Below are 18,096 nucleotides of genomic sequence, written 5' to 3'. Positions count from 1 at the left end.
TCGGATCACCTTAAAGTTGATCATTTTAATAAAACATTTGATTTATTAAAATAATAAATTTTAGGTCTACAAAAATTGAGAGAAAGGGTTCGGGAGTCGGTTAGCACGAGGAAGGGTTAGCACCCCCGTAACGCCCAAAATTGGTACCAAACCGATTAAATAACTGTCCTTGTGTCTAAGATTTAAAATGTTTTTGAAATGAGGTTCCTTTTTTATTACATTTGAATAAAATCTTCTTGTTTCAGAGGAATACAGCACCACATCCAGCACAGTAGGATGCAATCCTTCATACCCTCGAAACGCGATAGATTTCGACTTCCAAAAATTCATAATTTGGAAATTACAAAAGGATGCTCAACTATTTAGTCCAACGAAAAATCGAAACCCAGCACAATAGGGCATGATTCCTTGAATTTCCAAACGTTGAACATTGCCTCGCTTTAGAAAACACGAATGAAATTCCAAAGGGATATTCGATTATTTTGCGCAAACGAGAAGTTGCAACCCAGCACGATAGGGCACGATTCCCCGAATTGCCAAACATCGAACATTTCCTTTGTTTTAAAAAGTTTTTAGAAAACATGAACGAAATTCTAAAGAGACATTCGATTATTTTGGGCAAACGAGAAATTGCAACCTAGCACGATAGGGCACGATTCCCCGAATTGCTAAATATCGAACATCATCTCCGTTTTAAAGAATTTTTAAACAAATAATTATAAAACCGGCTTGAAATACACTAATTTAGCTTGAAATAAAAGGGAATAATTAGTTTTAAAGAATTAGAAGTTATAAAGTGACATTTGTAAATCGGTAATAAAAACGGGATAATATACATGAACATAATAGATGCATTAATATAAAATAAAATAAAAGTCAAGAATAACAAAATTAGCAAACACGCGAAATAATCACAGATCAAAAATAACAAAAGTAAAGTAAAAACTTAAGTAAATGATATATACGTAAATAAATAAATAACACAAACAATGATAAAAATAATAATAATACTAATAATAATGCAATGATAGTAAGAAAGAAAAAAAGGTGATAACAATAATATGTCAAATAATAAAATTAATAATAATAATAAATATAGTGATGATAATAGTAGAATATACAATATATAGTATTAGAGGTAAAATACATAATACATACATATTAAAAGTAATCATAATAAAAACTATTAATAACTATATAAATATGGTATTGTTTTAAAAAAAACATAAACATAAGATAGTATGAGAAATAAAATGTATAAATGATATAGTATTAAGGTATATGCATAACAATAAAAATACAATATTAATGAGATATATACACGTAACATAAAAATGTATCCGTATTAAAAAATATATACATAATAAGAATGCAATTTTGAAATATTTACATAGTATAAACGTGCTAAAAAATAATAAAAAGGATATTAATGATTTTACATAGATATATACATATATATTAAAATGAACAAATGATAATACTCAAAGCATGTACACAATATATATAATATATAAAATATATATATATATATATATATATATATATATAATATTTATAAAAATATATATGGTATAATATTAATATGTATTCATAATATGGGGTATGATGTAATATTTAAATGTGTATACATAAAATATATATTCGAATAATAATAATAATAAAGACAACTATATGAATATATATAAAATATATAAGTATTAATTAAAACTAAAATGTCTAAATAATAATAAAATATGTTAACAACAATAATACGAAAGTAGTAAATAGAATAATAAAAAAATAAAATGGTAAAAAATAAAGGCGAAACCATATTAAATCTAAAAGGACTAAATTGAAACAAATAGGAAATTTTGGGGACAATTAAAAGAGATATGACAAAAGGGACCCGGATGAATGCGAGTGACCAAGGAGGACTGAAATGGAAATAAACCCACTCGTCCAAAACGCATCATTTGATTAGGGACCCAGATGAAACGACAACGAAATTCGGGGTGAAATTAAAAACAAATCAAAAGGAATTGGACCACATCGAAACCGGCTTCAAAAGCGGAGGGACTGAGGGCGCAAATAGACCCTCAGTCCAAAAACACGCAGATCCTAGGCGGTTTTCGGGTCGGAGTCCGGGTCAGGTGTTAAACGGCGTCGTTTTGGTCATTAAGTGTTTGCCCCAAAACGACGCCGTACGGAGAATCTATAAAAGCAAAAAAAATTTGAAAAAAATTCATTTCCTCCGAGTTCAGAAAAAAATGAGAGAGAGATTGTTTTTCTCTCTGGGAAAATCCCAGAACCGACCAAAAGGGGCCAGCCACTCCCGCCGTTGCTCCGCCGTGCCTCCACCGTGCACGGTGGCCGAAAATCGCCAAAGGTAAAATTTTTTACTCTTTTTTTTTATTTTTTAGATCTAATATATATATGTGTTTATTGTTTTAGCAGATTAAGATTGGAATATGTATAAACAGATGCAGAAGAGAAAAATGAAAAGAAAGATGAAAAAGAAAAAAAAGAAACCTTTGCTTCTGTCCTTTTTCTTATTTGCAATTTGAGTGACTAGTTTTGAAGTTTCTTGATGATATTTCTCTTTGTGTTTTAATGAAAAACTACCAAAAAAAAAAAAACCTCTTCACAATCTCCTTCCTTCGGCTTTTATAAAGCCATTACATACATTTTTCTATCATTTTTATTATTGTTTGCGTGTCTATCTTGCAGGAGTAGTTGGAGCAGTGCTGAGTAGGTGGTGGCAGACGTCGGTGGTGGATGGGACAAGGGCAGACCTAGGTGCGGCGCACCTAAGGTTTCTTTGACTGATTTTTTAAAGAAAAATGTGGGCTTGGTGGGCTAGGGTTTGAGTTTATTGGGTCTGTTTTTGGGTGTTGGGTAAATGGGTTTTTTGGGTTTAGTGGGCTTTGGGGATATATTGGGCCCGGGCAAGGATTGGGTTGTACAGCTGCCCCTCTTTGCTCGTTTTCGTGTAACGAGAACAGAGCAAAGACTTTCAAAAGACCAATCTTTGTCCGGTCTCGAGTCTTCACTTTTTTGGTGCTCCTCTTCTTCTTGTACCTTTAATGTGCTCCACCGCAACTTCAGAGGAAATAAGACGTGTAACTTCAACCTGCTCCCTTGCAACTTCAGGGAGATAAGGTTTGTTTTGATCTACTATACTGCAACTTCAGAGAGATAAGATCCGTAATTTAGTTCCAATCTGTTCTACTGCAACTTCATGGAAATAAGATTTATTTTCAGTCTGCTCCACTGCAACTTCAGGGAGATAAGACTTGTAACTTCGACTTGTTTTACTGCAACTTCAGAGAGATAATATCCGTAATTTAGTTTCAATCTGTTCCACTGCAACTTCAGGGAAATAAGATTTATTTTGATCTGCTCTACTGCAACTTCAGAGAGATGAGATCTACTGAAACTTCAATGAGATCTCTATGGTTTTTAGCCTCTCCAACTCCATTTCAGGGAATCGTGATTTGTAATTCAGCCTATTACCCTACTGCTTAAGAGACAAGATCTGTAATTTTCAGACGTTGCTACACCATCCTCTAGGGGTATGATCTGTAGAATCTGTTTCAAATACTTATGCTTATGCAAAATGATTAGGAAGCTATGATCGAAATGAATCAGAATTCCCTTAACTAGGTATGTCATAAATGATCTATAAATGTATGAGTGCTGTATGTTATGAGAATGATCCATTTTTTAATATTTAGGTTGTCATTGCTCTTTGTTCATCAAGGTTCTTTCACTGAATCGGTACCCTATCTTCTTATTCAACTTAGATTCTTTGAACAGAAAACCCGAAGGGGTAGTCCTAATTTAAACTCTTTCATCTTGAGTGTTTCCAATCTTTAAGTTTGGTTAGTTCTAAATAATAGTCCTGTTTCAGGTTCCTGTACTATTTAGAAACTTTCAGAGTAATATACAGAACTCTTTTTGCAAAAGTGTCATTAGTCCATTAGTCGTTATTTCGGTGCAAAAATGCTTGAGAAAGATCGTAACAACGGATAGAACCGAAATTTATTAGAAACAAAATTTGGAAAGGAATAGATTAATCACAAAACATGACATTACTGGAAGACAAGATAAACAAAAGGAAAATAGATGCCCCAAATATCGCAGCATGAACTCCCCTGTATGAACTTCTTGAAGACCTCTTTTTTTTTCCCCTAATATGTGTTTAGGGGATCTAGAGTACTCTTGTCGATGCCCCAAGATGTAACATCTCTCCTTTTTGCTAATTTAGATATTACAAGAGTACTACAGGCTCAACCTCTGATCCCAGTTTGAATCGCCCTTTACGGGTTTTCAATTCAAAATCCCTTTGGTCTCAAGGTGCTCTTTGTGTGTTTTCACCTTGGCCTCTCCTTTTTTTTTTATTTTTTATTTTTAGGCAAAGTATTTCTTGACCGAATCTGAATTCACAGGATTGGGCAAAGTCTTGCCATCCATTTCAGTCAATATCAATGCTTCTCTAGAAAAAGCTTTCTTCACCACATAAGGTCCTTCCCAATTTGGCATCCATTTTCCTCTGAAGTCCTTTTGTATAGGCAAGATCTTTTCTAATACTAGGTCTCCTTCGTGGAATTCTCTGGGATGAACCTTCTTGTTTAGGCTCGCATCATCCGTTTCTGGTACATTTGACCATGACGAAATGCCTTTAGCCTCTTTTCTTCGATCAAATTCAACTGATTGTATCGATACTGGATCCACTCTGCCTCATCTAGCTTTACTTCTGCCAAAACTCTGAGAGAAGGAATCTCAACCTCGATGGGTAAAACCGCTTCCATTCTATAAACTAATGAGAAAGAAGTTGCCCCAGTAGAGGTTCTGATGGATGTTCGATAAGTATAGAGGGCGAACGGTAATTTCTCATGCCAATCTTTGTAAGTTTCAGTCATCTTTCCCACAATTTTCTTGATATTCTTATTGACTACTTAGACTGCACCATTCATTTTCGGGCGATACGACGACGAGTTGTGGTGTCTGATTTTGAACTGACTGCAGACCTCTGCTATTGTACTGTTGTTCAAATTCAATGCATTGTCAGATATGATCTTTTCTGGCATTCCATATCGACAGATAATCTCTCTCTTTAGGAACTTGCTAAGTGCTGATTTTGTAGCATTAACATACGAAGCGGCCTCCACCCACTTGGTGAAATAATCGATAACCACAAAGATGAATCGATGTCCATTTAAAGCTTTTGGTGAAATTAACCCAATCACATCCATGCCGCACATCGAAAAAGGCTATGGAGAAGTCATAACATGCAGAGGTGAGGGAGGCACATTAGTCTTGTCCCCATAGATTTGACACTTATGACATCTTTTGGCATAGTTAATACAGTCTCCTTCCATGGTGGACCAATAATAACCAAATCTCATAATTTGCCTAGCCATTGTAAAGCCGTTAGCGTGTGTCCCACAGACGCCCTTATGAACTTCTTCTAAGATTTTCCTGGCCTTAGTAGTGTCTACACATCTTAACAGTACTTGATCCTTCCTTCTTTTGTATAGGATCTCCCCGTCCAAGACATAGTTGCTGGGCAGTCTTCTCAACGTTCTTTTGTCGTTTTCAGTAGCTTGGTCGGGGTACTCACGATTCTTCACATACCACAGGATATCGTGGCACCAAGGATGATCATCATTTTCTACTTCTTCTTTGAGGTTGTAACAATGAGCTGGAGCCTCGTAAATACTCATTTGGATCGGTTTCACATCTTCTTGTTTGTTCACCTTGATCATAGAGGCTAGAGTTGCTAGGGCGTCGACCATCTGATTTTCTTCTCGGGGGAGATAGCAAAAGACGATATCATCAAATTCTTGAATCAATTTAAGGACTAGATTTCTGTAATTGATCAACTTGGGATCTCTCGTCTCCCATTCACCTTTGAGTTGATAAATCACTAGCGCGGAATCTCCATATACTTCTAGTGCTTTAATCTTGCATTCTATGGCTATATGGATGCCCATGATGCATGCTTCGTATTCTGCCATATTGTTCGTGCAGTCAAAATCTAATTTACTAGTGAAGTGATAATGATCTCCGTCTGGGGACACCAAAACTGCCCCAATTCCGTTACCCACAGCATTTGATGCTCCATCAAAGTTTAGTTTCCAAGGATGACCTTCTTGATGGTCTTCTTCAGTTGTTGCTATGTACATCAGATCTTCTTTTGGGAAATCAAAGTTCAGAGGCTCGTAGTCTTCTAGAGCTCTACTAGCTAGAAAATCTGCTATTGCGCTCCCTTTTACAGCTTTTTGATTTACACAGACGATGTCAAATTCGGAAAGCAGAATTTGCTATCGGGCCATTCTTCCGTTTAAAGTAGTTGATTCCATCAAGTACTTCAGAGGATCGAATTTAGAAATCAGCCAAGTTGTGTGATACAACATGTATTGTCTTAGTCGTCGGGTTGTCCAAATTAAGGCATAACACAACTTTTCAATTGGCGAGTACCTCGTCTCACATTCAGTGAACTTCTTACTGAGGTAATATATCACTCTTTCTTTCCTTCCTAACCCATCGTGTTGGCCGAGCACACATCCCATAGAATTTTCAAATACTGTCAAATACAATATCAGTGGTTTATCTGGACTAGGTGGTGTCAGCACTGGAGCATTAGACAAATATTGTTTAACCTTGTCAAAAGTCTTCTGGTACTCTGTATCCCAAACACCAGGGTTATATTTCTTAAGGAGACGGAATATGGGGTCACATTTCTCGGTTAGTTGTGAAATAAACCGAGCGATGTAATTTAGTCTCCCTAAGAATCCCCGAACTTCTTTTTGAGTGCGCGGCGGAGGTAACTCTTGTATGGCTTTGACTTTATCTGGATTGATCTCGATTCCTCTTTCACTGACTACGAATACTAACAGTTTCCTTGACCTGGCCCCAAAGGTACATTTTGCTGGATTGAGTTTCAGCTGGAACTTCCTCAACCTAAAAAATAATTTCCTCAAGACTTGCACATGCTCTTCTTCTGTACGGGATTTAGTGATCATGTGGTCAACATAGACTTCAATTTCTTTGTGCATCATATCATGGAACAGGGTTACCATGGCTCTCTGATATGTTGCTCTCGCATTTTTTAATTCGAAAGGCATCACCTTATAACAAAAAGTTCCCCACATAGTCACAAATGTAGTTTTACTCATGTCTTCGGGATGCATCTTGATCTGATTGTACCCTGAGAAACCATCCATAAAAAAGAACAATAAGTAACCTGCCGCTAAGGTGTCAATATGAGGCAACGGGAAATTATTCTTTGGGCTGGCTCTATTCAGATCCCTGTAGTCTACACACATCCGTACCTTTCCATATTTTTTAGGGACAGGGACGATATTGGCTACCCATTCTGAGTACTTAACCACCTGTAAGAAACCAGCATCGAATTGTTTCTTGACCTCCTCTTTTATTTTCAACAAAACATCTGGCCTCATCCTTCGGAGTTTCTGTTGAACTGGCTTGCATTCTTCTTTAATGGAAAGCTTGTGTACCACAATATCAGTACTTAGCCCAGGCATATCTTGATATGACCATGCAAAGACATCCTTGAACTCTTTGAGTAACTTAATAAGCTCTCGCTTTGTCTCTGTGGTAATGCCAACTTCGATCTTTACTTCTTTCTTTTCCAGTTCATCTCCCAAATTCACGACTTCTACTGACTCTCTGTGAGGTAGAATTTGTTTCTCTTCTTGTTCTACCCTTCTTAACAAATTAGGGGATAGGTTATAGTCTCTGTCATCTTCAAAGTCCTGAGATCCCTCTAAACACATAACCCGCTCCAAAGGAGACTCTGAATTAGTAGCAGCTTCGTTCATATCGTTGATATCTGGAGACCTATTGTAGGTGTGAAGGAAGATACAAAGAACAAAAGAATCTAAGAGCAATGACGTGTATAGTATGATCATGAATGAAAGAATAAAAGAATATTTGCACGAGATAAGACAAAATGATGCATTTTATTGAAATAACGATTTTGGACACAAGCCTATTTCACAAAAGGACACTTATTACTCCTAGGCCTGAAGTAATAGGCGTATTTTGGGCATTACTCTGTATTGGTTCTAAAGACTATGGGAATCTCTTCCGCAGTCCAATTATTTAGAACACTTTCTGGCTCATAAGGGCGGATGCCCGACAAATTCTCTACTCTAGCTCATTTCTCATATGTGGCGTTAATGCTTAAGTCTTCCAACACCTCTTCAGAAAATCCTTTCCTTGTCGCTCTTCCTTCAACGTGAATAATTCCTCCTGACACGAATGTTCTAGATATGTGAGGAAAGGTCATCGGCTCCCACTTAACATCTTCTCCGCTCAAACGCGTTCTTCTCCTTTCTTGTTTCTTCTCTTGCTCTTTTTTCTTCTGTCTCGCATCTGGCTTGATTCCTAAGCCAAAGCGGTCTCGTTTGTCCATGAGCATAGGTGCTTCAACCCTCCATTGTAGGCTTCTTCCAAGCCCTTTCCCTAGCAAAGCTCCTTTCCCAACCGTCAGTTGTAGGCCCATTCTTGTAGTTTTAGAGATTTGGGGTGTCTGGATCTTATTTCCTTCGACAACAAAGGTCGCATTTACAAATTCTAACGACCGAAAAGAACACTCTATGGCTTCATCATCTGTCCCCACATACGGTGCATTGCTGGTAACGGATGCAATGATATCTTCTTCCGCATTTACGGTCACCAATCGACCTTCAGTTATAAATTTGAGCTTTTGATGTAACGATGACATCACTGCCCCCGCTGAGTGAATCCAGGGCCTTTCCAACAAGCAATTGTAAGGGGGCCTGATGTCCATTACCAAGAAGTCTATCTCGTACGTGCTGGGGCCAATTAAAAGGGGTATTTCGATCCTCCCCATTACTTTCCTTTCGGTACCATCGAACGCCCTCACCACATTTTGACATGCTTTCATATGGGAACTATCCACGGGCAACCTATTTAATGTGGACAGAGGTAGGACGTTTAGTGCCGATCCATTATCAATCAATACCCTCGGCAATGTGAATCCCTTGCAACGTGTGGTAATGTGCAGGGCCTTTGTAGACCCCATACCTCCCGGTGGTATTTCGTCGTCGTTAAAGAAAATAAAATTATCAGCACTGATGTTGTTAACCAGACGATCCAATTTGTTAACTGAGATGTCATTTGCGACATAAGTCTCATTCAACATTTTCATTAACGCGTTCTGATGCGTTTCTGAGCTCTGCAGTAAGGCTAACACTGAGATGCGAGCCGGTTGCTTGCGTAGCTATTCAACGACATTGTACTCACTATGCTTTAAAAATTTTAAGAATTCCCTCGCTTCATTCTCGGTTACCGACTCATTGACTGGCGATTCGAACCTGGCCTTCTTCTCCTTCCGTTGCTCAATCATGGGGGCCTTTTCTTTAACGATTTCATTTTTTGTACTCGCAGGATTATAACGTCTCCCAGTACGTGTATAGAAACCTATATCTTGGTTCTCCTGTGAAGCACTTACCGGGCTTTCCCCCCCGGGGATTGTCACATTGCAGTTGTAATTCCAAGGAACCTTTTTGCTATCCTTATATGGAAAAGATATCGGTTTTTGGATTATGACTCTCGGCACCAGTTGTACTCCTGCTTCATTGGTCCTGGGTCGCGAAATGATCACTACAGGATGATTAACTCGTTGGACCCCTTCTGTTGTTCCCTCATCTGTAGCGTACACCTTTTCTTCTTCTGATCCTATGGTTTCTTCATAAAATTCCATCTCCTTATTGTCCATCAAATTTTGCACTATGGACCTGAACTTGTTACACTCTTGGATGTCATGGCCTTCATCAGCATAAAACTCGTAATATATTCTCGCTTCTCTGGGCCTTTCCTTTGGATGCCGTGTGACTAAACCTCCTTCCACCATCTTCTCCCAAACCTGTTTAAGAGGGGTTTTTACCTCTGATACATCTATCTTGATTCTTTTGCTCCCACTCTCGACTATCGCATTTACCTCTTTATTAGTATGGTCGGGTAATAGATTTCCTGCCACATTGGGACCTAGTGAGTCATCAAACTTTATGACACCCATTTCGATGAGTTTTTCCACTAACTTTTTGAACGCGGTACAATTCTCAATCGAGTGCCCAGTTATCCCTTCATGGTACTCACATTGGGCGTTTGTGTCGTACCATTTTGGGAACGGGGGTTGTAAAGGCTTCAAGTAGAAAGGTGACACCACATGGGCATCAAATAAGCTCTGATACAATTCCTTGTAGGACATCGGGATAGGCCTAAACTGGACTATTTCCGTGTTAGGCCTTGAGTTGGAATCTTGTCTTGCAGAGCCCTGATGGTTGGTAGTCTCCGTCCTCGGTTGGCTCACGGTGATAGGCTTATTATAATTCTTATTGTATACACTCGTGTTGTTCACCTCGTTTTCTTTCCTCCTCGGAATTGATTTCTTGGTATTTTCTCCTGCTTTAATCTTCCCACATCTTATCGCGTTCTCTATTATCTCTCCTGACATTACTATGTTCGAGAAGCTCTTAGTAGCACTTCCCAGCATGTGGTTGATAAATGGAGCTTTCAGAGTGTTGATAAAGAGCATAGTAGTTTCTTTCTCCAGAAGATGTGGTTGGACTTGCGTCGTCACCTCTCTCCATCTTTGGGCGTACTGCCTGAAACTTTCATTCTGTTTCTTTTCCATATTTTGTAACGTGATTTGGTCGGGTGCTATGTCTGTCACATGGCCGTATTACTTCATGAAAGCTTGTGCCAAGTCTTTCCACGAATGGATTTGAGCACGGCTTAGTTGGTTGTACCATTTGGCCGCAGACCCGACCAAACTGTCTTGAAAACAGTAGATCAACAGTTGATCATTGTGAACGTACCCTGCCATTATTCGACAAAACATAGTGATGTGAGCCTTTGGACATCTAGTTCCATTGTATTTTTCAAATTCTGGCATTTTGAACTTGGGGGGAAGCACCAAGTCCAGAACTAAACTTAATTCCTTAGCATCAATTCCACCACGATAGTCAGCGTTTTCTATTTCTTTAAATTTTTCTTCCAACCATCTACACCGTTCTTCGAGTTCTTTTGAAGCTCTACCTTTGTCTTTTTCGCTTCTACTATATCATTAAGATTGGGGACACCAGGGTTAATCGGGTTATCCCCCGGATTAGAACCTGAACCAGCCTGATAGTTCATCGGCATCGAGGTATCAGCCTGTAGTTGTTGGGGCCTGATTGTCACAGACGGCCTTCGCATGTGTGGTTCGGGTGGCATTTGAGTATTCATCAAAGTGAAACTAGGGGGGTAGAGAGGATCCTCAGTAACGACTAGCCTCTCATGTTGCACTTGAGCATTTGCCGGATTAAAACCAAGGGGGTAAAGGGAGTCTTTATTATTATTTCCAACATTGGTCATACTTTCCTTTATCCGTTTTACTAGTCAGTAGTCGGGTTAGCTCTTCCATCATACTTCTTTGCGATTCCAGCATTTGATCCCTCATTTCCTGCTGGATTTTAGCTAACTGTTCTTGTACTTGTGCTTGTATCTGCTCCTGCATCTCTTTCTGCATTTGTTCCAGTCTTTCTAATTTTTTATCCATTGCTTGAGTTTTTCTTCTTGTACTGTAGGGATGTGCACTTGAGAGATTTTCGTTGGTTTCCAGATTACTGAAATATTTTTAATTAATTAGAATCTTTTTATGGCCTTTAATGCATACGAAGTAATGTAATGCAAATGCATGAATGCAAAGGAGGCATCAATTTTCATTCAATTCCCTTTAGAAAGCTTGACTAGAAAATAAAAGTCTTTACATAAAATTGAGTTACAAATAAGACTTCGCCCTAATGTTCAGAGCTTTAGGCTAGCTCTCGTCCCCGATCTGACTCCAACTCGTATTTTACTCCCAGTATGTCCGCTTGTACGGCCAAAGCTTGCAAGTAAACAGCTACCTCCCGAATCTGCGTTATGGCTTCTCCCATAATGTAATCTCTATTTTTGACTTGATCCTGCACATGGTGAAGCTGCTCTTTCCAACGGTCCTCATTTGCCTCAAAAAACTGAATCCGCATCTCACAGTTCTACAGTGACGCTTCTAATTATTCTATTTTTCTTCCCATTTCTTCTATCTTGTTCAAGCTCACCCTCAATTCCATTGCAGTGTTGCGGTTTCGATATTGATGAAGAGACTTCTCGAGTTTTGTCATCCTAGCCTTTAATTCACCTCGCTCATTTCTGCTTTCTGACAGACTCTTTTCTAGGTCTTCATTTCGTGCCTGAGCTTCTCGAAATTTCCTTTCCTATCGGTCGGCCTTTGTCTTTTCTTCTCGAATTTCATGGAGCCATTGTTCAGAAGTCTTACCTAACCCCGCAGTCCTCATAGACAGGCGTAACTTCTTGTAATCAGTCTTCAAACTGTCTAGATCCTCTTCGGCCTTAGCTTTCCCCTTTCTCTACTTTTCAGCCTCTGACCTCTGGACATCAGTGTCTAATCTTAGGTGCATCTTCTCTTCTTCCAATTGTTCGATCTTTTTTCCAAGCTCTGAACTCTTCTTCTCGAAGTTTTGTTTTATAATTTCCAACTTTGACGGGGCGACTCGTAATTGTTCCACCATAGGTCAAGTATTCTCTAAACTTGGCCTAGGAACATTATCATTAATCCTCTTCTTAAACCATCCATCATACTCGGGCGTCACCATGGAACCGACAGCTAACCTCTTCATCCAACAAATTTGCTTCCAAGCATTGGATAGCTCCCGAACCTTCTTCTTATAGTGGGCACCTTTAAAAGAGAATTCACACTGAGCAAGTCCATAGGTCGCGGGTACAAACTGCCTCGATTTATATTGTCTTAATGCAAGTAATGGGGTATATCCGGTGGCTCCCAAAATTCCTAACAATGGCACCCAATCAAAGTTACCACATCGATACATGATCTCATCAGGAACCATCCAATATGCTCTCCACTCAATATCCCCTTCCTTAAGGTTTTGAAGAATTTCCATCCACTTCTGCTTCGAGATATCCTCTCTCCTTTGTATGGCTGCTTCCTCTTTCAATGGGGAATAACCTTCGGCAAAGACCCGATAAGAAACCTTGTCTACTTTCCAAAAGTGCCCATGAAACCATACCATCAACAGTTGTGCGCATCCAATAAACTGTCCTCCGCCCGTCTGCCGACATGTGCTCAAGGATCTGAACGTCTCTACCAATATTGCCGGCACTAGTGTGATTCCCTTCTCAAGACGATCGAATAAGTCAGTGACTGCCTCATCCATGTGCCATAAAGCCTTAGAAAAAATTACCAATCCATAGATGCTTAAGGCGAAGATATCGACCCTCTTTCTCTCATCCGAATGTGTTAGAACCAAATCTCTCAAATTCTCCCAATGAATACATTTACTATCTCCCTTTTGTTGAATCTGAGCAGTGACCCAAGGCTCGCTCATCCTTGAAATATTTATTAATTTCTTCGTGAAGGTTTGACCATTAAAAACCTTGGCATAAGCTTTTCTAACTTGCACTTTTAGACACCTGAGTAAGGTAGTATATTCCTCCACGGTAGGCACTAAATCCACTTCCCCAATAGTGAAACACTTGTAAGCAAAATTCCAAAATTGAACCATGACTCGGAACAGGTGCTTGTTCACCTTAATATCTAACAAGTAAGATATATCACCATAGCTTTGATAGAATAACTGTTTGGTTTCTTCATCCCAACGAGCCCAGATGTCTCTCAACTCTTGCAACTCATTCTGTGCTACATTGACGCGAGTGAATTCTTGCAACTCTGATGTATATCCTTCTGTCAAGCTATCTCCTTTTTCTGATTGTAACTTCTCTGACCATGCGTGGACGACCGCATTATCCTCAACTTTACTAAGAAATTCATTCTCCATGTTAAACTTTCTAACTTAGTAATCGAATACGAATCAACACCTCATTTAGTATGCAATGTCATACAAAATACAACCAAAATAAGACAAGTCAGTATCAAGTGTTAATAATAAAATGCAAGCAAAATAAAGATAATCGAAGCATATTTATGGGCGACCACTATAGTTTAACCTAGCTCCACCTAAAGAAGGCTCTTAGGGTTCCCTATATGTGGTTTGGTTCTAGAGTAAGGGTACACGAACCAACAGATTCCTCGATCCTCACCCATTATAGGCTCATATGGATCGAGTTTGGTTCAGGGGAATACATTTCCCTATGACCATGCGGAGATGAAAATCTCACAAAATCATAGGTACGGATGTATCCCGGAAGTAATCCATTATCCCATGCGGAGGTGAAAACCTTACGAAAGCGTAGTTTCTTACTCCCACTTAGAAGGTGTGACCACAGCGGTCATGCATTGTAATGCAATGTTATTTTACAAGACCCGAGCCACAACAATCATACAATCAAATGCAATTGAAGAAATCATGATTTTTCAAAACAAATTTTCAATCAACTGACAAAAGGATAGCGATAATCAATTTTATGGCCTGGCTCTCTTATTGACGTCCCCAGAGGAGTCGCCAAGCTGTCGAAACCATTTTATTTCGATTTATAAAAAGGTGAATCGACTTTTTGAAAAGAAAAAAAAATGAAGTCGCCACCGACCTTTTTTTGAGGTGTAATCGGATCACCTTGAAGTTGATCATTTTAATAAAACATTTGATTTATTAAAATAATAAATTTTAGGTCTACAAAAATTGAGAGAAAGGGTTCGGGAGTCGGTTACGCACGAGGAAGGGTTAGCACCCCCGTAACGCCCAAAATTGGTACCAAACCATTAAATAACTGCCCTTGTGTCTAAGATTTAAAATGTTTTTGAAATGAGGTTCCTTTTTGATTACATTTGAATAAAATCTTCTTGTTTTAGAGGAATACAGCACCACATCCAGCACAGTAGGATGCAATCTTTCATACCCTCGAAACGCGATAGATTTCGACTTCCAAAAATTCATAATTTGGAAATTACAAAAGGATGCTCAACTATTTAGTCCAACGAAAAATCGAAACCAAAGACATGAGGGCATGATTCCTCGAATTTCAGACGTTGAACATTGCCTCGCTTTAGAAAACACGAATGAAATTCCAAAGGGATATTCGATTATTTTGCGCAAACGAGAAGTTGCAACCCAACACGATAGGACACGATTCCCCGAATTGCCAAACATCGAACATTTCCTTCGTTTTAAAAATTTTTTAGAAAACATGAACGAAATTCTAAAGAGACATTCGATTATTTTGGGCAAACGAGAAATTGCAACCCAGCACGATAGGGCACGATTCCCCGAATTGCTAAATATCGAACATCGTCTCCGTTTTAAAGAATTTTTAAACAAATAATTATAGAACCGGCTTGAAATACACTAATTTAGCTTGAAATAAAAGGGAATAATTAGTTTTAAAGAACTAGAAGTTATAAAGTGACATTTGTAAATCGGTAATAAAAACGGGATAATATACATGAACATCATAGATGCATTAATATAAAATAAAATAAAAGTCGAGAATAACAAAATTAGCAAATACGCGAAATAATCACAGATCAAAAATAACAAAAAGTAAAGTAAAAACTTAAGTAAATGATATATACGTAAATAAATAAATAACACAAACAATGATAAAAATAATAATAATACTAATAATAATGCAATGATAGTAAGAAAGAAAAAAAAGGTGATAACAATAATATGTCAAATAATAAAAATTAATAATAATAATAAATATAGTGATGATAATAGTAGAATATACAATATATAGTATTAGAGGTAAAATACATAATACATACATATTAAAAGTAATCATAATAAAAACTATTAATAACTATATAAATAGATATATAGTAGTTGCATATACATGGTATTGTTTTAAAAAAACATAAACATAAGATAGTATGAGAAATAAAATGTATAAATGATATAGTATTAAGGTATATGCATAAAAATAAAAATACAATATTAACAGATTTATACACGTAACATAAAAAATGTATCCGTATTAAAAATATATACATAATAAGAATGCAATTTTGAAATATTTACATAGTATAAACGTGCTAAAAAATAATAAAAAGGATATTAATGATTTTACATAGCTATATACATATATATTAAAATGAACAAATGATAATACTCAAAGCATGTACACAATATATATAATATATATAAAATATATATATATAATATTTATAAAATATATATATGGTATAATATTAATATGTATTCATAATATGGGGTATGATGTAATATTTAAATGTGTATACATAAAATATATATTAGGAATAATAATAATAATAAAGACAACTATATGAATATATATAAAATATATAAGTATTAATTAAAACTAAAATGTCTAAATAATAATAAAATATGTTAACAACAATAATACGAAAGTAGTAAATAGAATAAAAAAAATAAAATGGTAAAAAAATAATGCAGAAACCATATTAAATCTAAAAGGGACTAAATTCGAAACAAATAGGAAGTTTTGGGGCCAATTAAAAAGAGATATGACAAAAGGGACCCAGATGAATGCGCGAGTGACCAAGGAGGACTGAAATGGAAATAAACCCACTCGTCCAAAACGCATCATTTGATTAGGGACCCAGATGAAACGACAACGAAATTCCAGGGGTGAAATTAAAAACAAATCAAAAGGAATGGGACCACATCGTAACCGACTTCAAAAGCGGAGGGACTGAGGGCGCAAATAGACCTTCAGTCCAAAAACACGCAGATCCTAGGCGGTTTTCGGGTCGGAGTCCGGGTCAGGTGTTAAACGGCGTCGTTTTGGTCATTAAGTGTTTGCCCCAAAACGACGCCGTACGGAGAAGCTATAAAAGAAAAAAAATTTTGAAAAAAATTCATTTCCTCCGAGTTCAGAAAAAAATAAGAGAGAGAGATTGTTTTTCTCTCTGGGCAAATCGAGAACCGCCAAAGGGCAGCCACTCCCACCTGTTGCTCATGCTTTCTTACTCTTTTTTTTTATTTTTTAGATCTAATATATATATGTGTTTATTGTTTTAGCAGATTAAGCTTGGAATATGTATAAACAGATGTAGAAGAGAAAAATGAAAAGAAAGATGAAAAAGAAAAAAAAGAAACCTTTGCTTCTGTCCTTTTTCTTATTTGCAATTTAAGTGACTATTTTTGAAGTCTCTTGATGATATTTCTCTTTGTGTTTTAATGAAAAACTACCAAAAAAAAAAACTTCCTCACAATCTCCTTCCTTCGGCTTTTATAAAGCCATTACATACATTTTTCTATCATTTTTATTATTGTTTGCATGTCTATCTTGCAGGAGTAGTTGGAGCGGTGCTGAGTAGGTGGTGGCAGACGTCGGTGGTGGATGGGACAAGGGCAGACCTAGGTGCGGTGCACCTAGGGTTTCTTTGACTGATTTTTTAAAGAAAAATGTGGGCTTGGTGGGAAAAGGTTTGAGTTTATTGGGTCTGTTTTTGGGTGTTGGGTAAATGGGTTTTTTAGGTTTAGTGGGCTTTGGGGATATATTGGGCCCGGGAAAGGATTGGATTGTACAGCTACCCCTTTTTGCTCATTGTCTGTAACGAGAACAGAGCAAAGACTTTCAAAAGACCAATCTTTGTCCGGTCTCGAGTCTTCACTTCTTTGGTGTTCCTCTTCTTCTTGTACCTTTGATGTGGTCCACCGCAACTTCAGAGGAAATAAGACTTGTAACTTCAACCTGCTCCCTTGCAACTTCAGGGAGATAAAGTTTGTTTTGATCTGTTGTACTGCAACTTCAGACAGATAAGATCCGTAATTTAGTTCCAATCTGTTCCACTGCAACTTTAGGGAAATAAGATTTATTTTCAGTCTGCTCCACTGCAACTTCAGGGAGATAAGACTTGTAACTTCGACCTACTTTACTGCAACTTCAGAGAGATAAGATCCGTAATTTAGTTTCAATCTGTTCCACTACAACTTCAGGGAAATAAGATTTATTTTGATCTGCTCTACGACAACTTTAGAGAGATGAGATCTACTGAAACTTTAAGGAGATCTGCTATGGTTTTTAGCCGCTCCAACGCCATTTCAGGGAATCGTGATTTGTAATTCAGCCTATTACCCTACTGCTTAGGAGACAATATCTGTAATTTTTAGACGTTAC

General features: G+C 37.5%; 2 protein-coding genes across 2 annotated transcripts; both read right to left on the bottom strand.

Moving 5' to 3' along the window:
- Positions 1 to 9,253: 9,253 nt before the first annotated feature.
- LOC108468584 (uncharacterized) lies at positions 9,254 to 10,669 on the bottom strand. Its single transcript, XM_017769466.1, has one exon. The coding sequence runs from the start codon at positions 10,667 to 10,669 to the stop codon at positions 9,254 to 9,256; it is 1,416 nt and encodes a 471-aa protein (XP_017624955.1).
- A 1,921-nt stretch (positions 10,670 to 12,590) lies between these two features.
- Positions 12,591 to 13,871, bottom strand: LOC108468585 (uncharacterized). Its single transcript, XM_053017929.1, has one exon. The coding sequence runs from the start codon at positions 13,869 to 13,871 to the stop codon at positions 12,591 to 12,593; it is 1,281 nt and encodes a 426-aa protein (XP_052873889.1).
- Between the last annotated feature and the right edge of the window lie 4,225 nt (positions 13,872 to 18,096).

Source organism: Gossypium arboreum, chromosome 8, assembly GCF_025698485.1.
Source record: "Gossypium arboreum isolate Shixiya-1 chromosome 8, ASM2569848v2, whole genome shotgun sequence".
Classification (NCBI taxonomy): Eukaryota; Viridiplantae; Streptophyta; class Magnoliopsida; order Malvales; family Malvaceae; genus Gossypium; species Gossypium arboreum.
This window is presented reverse-complemented; position numbering and strand designations above follow the sequence as displayed.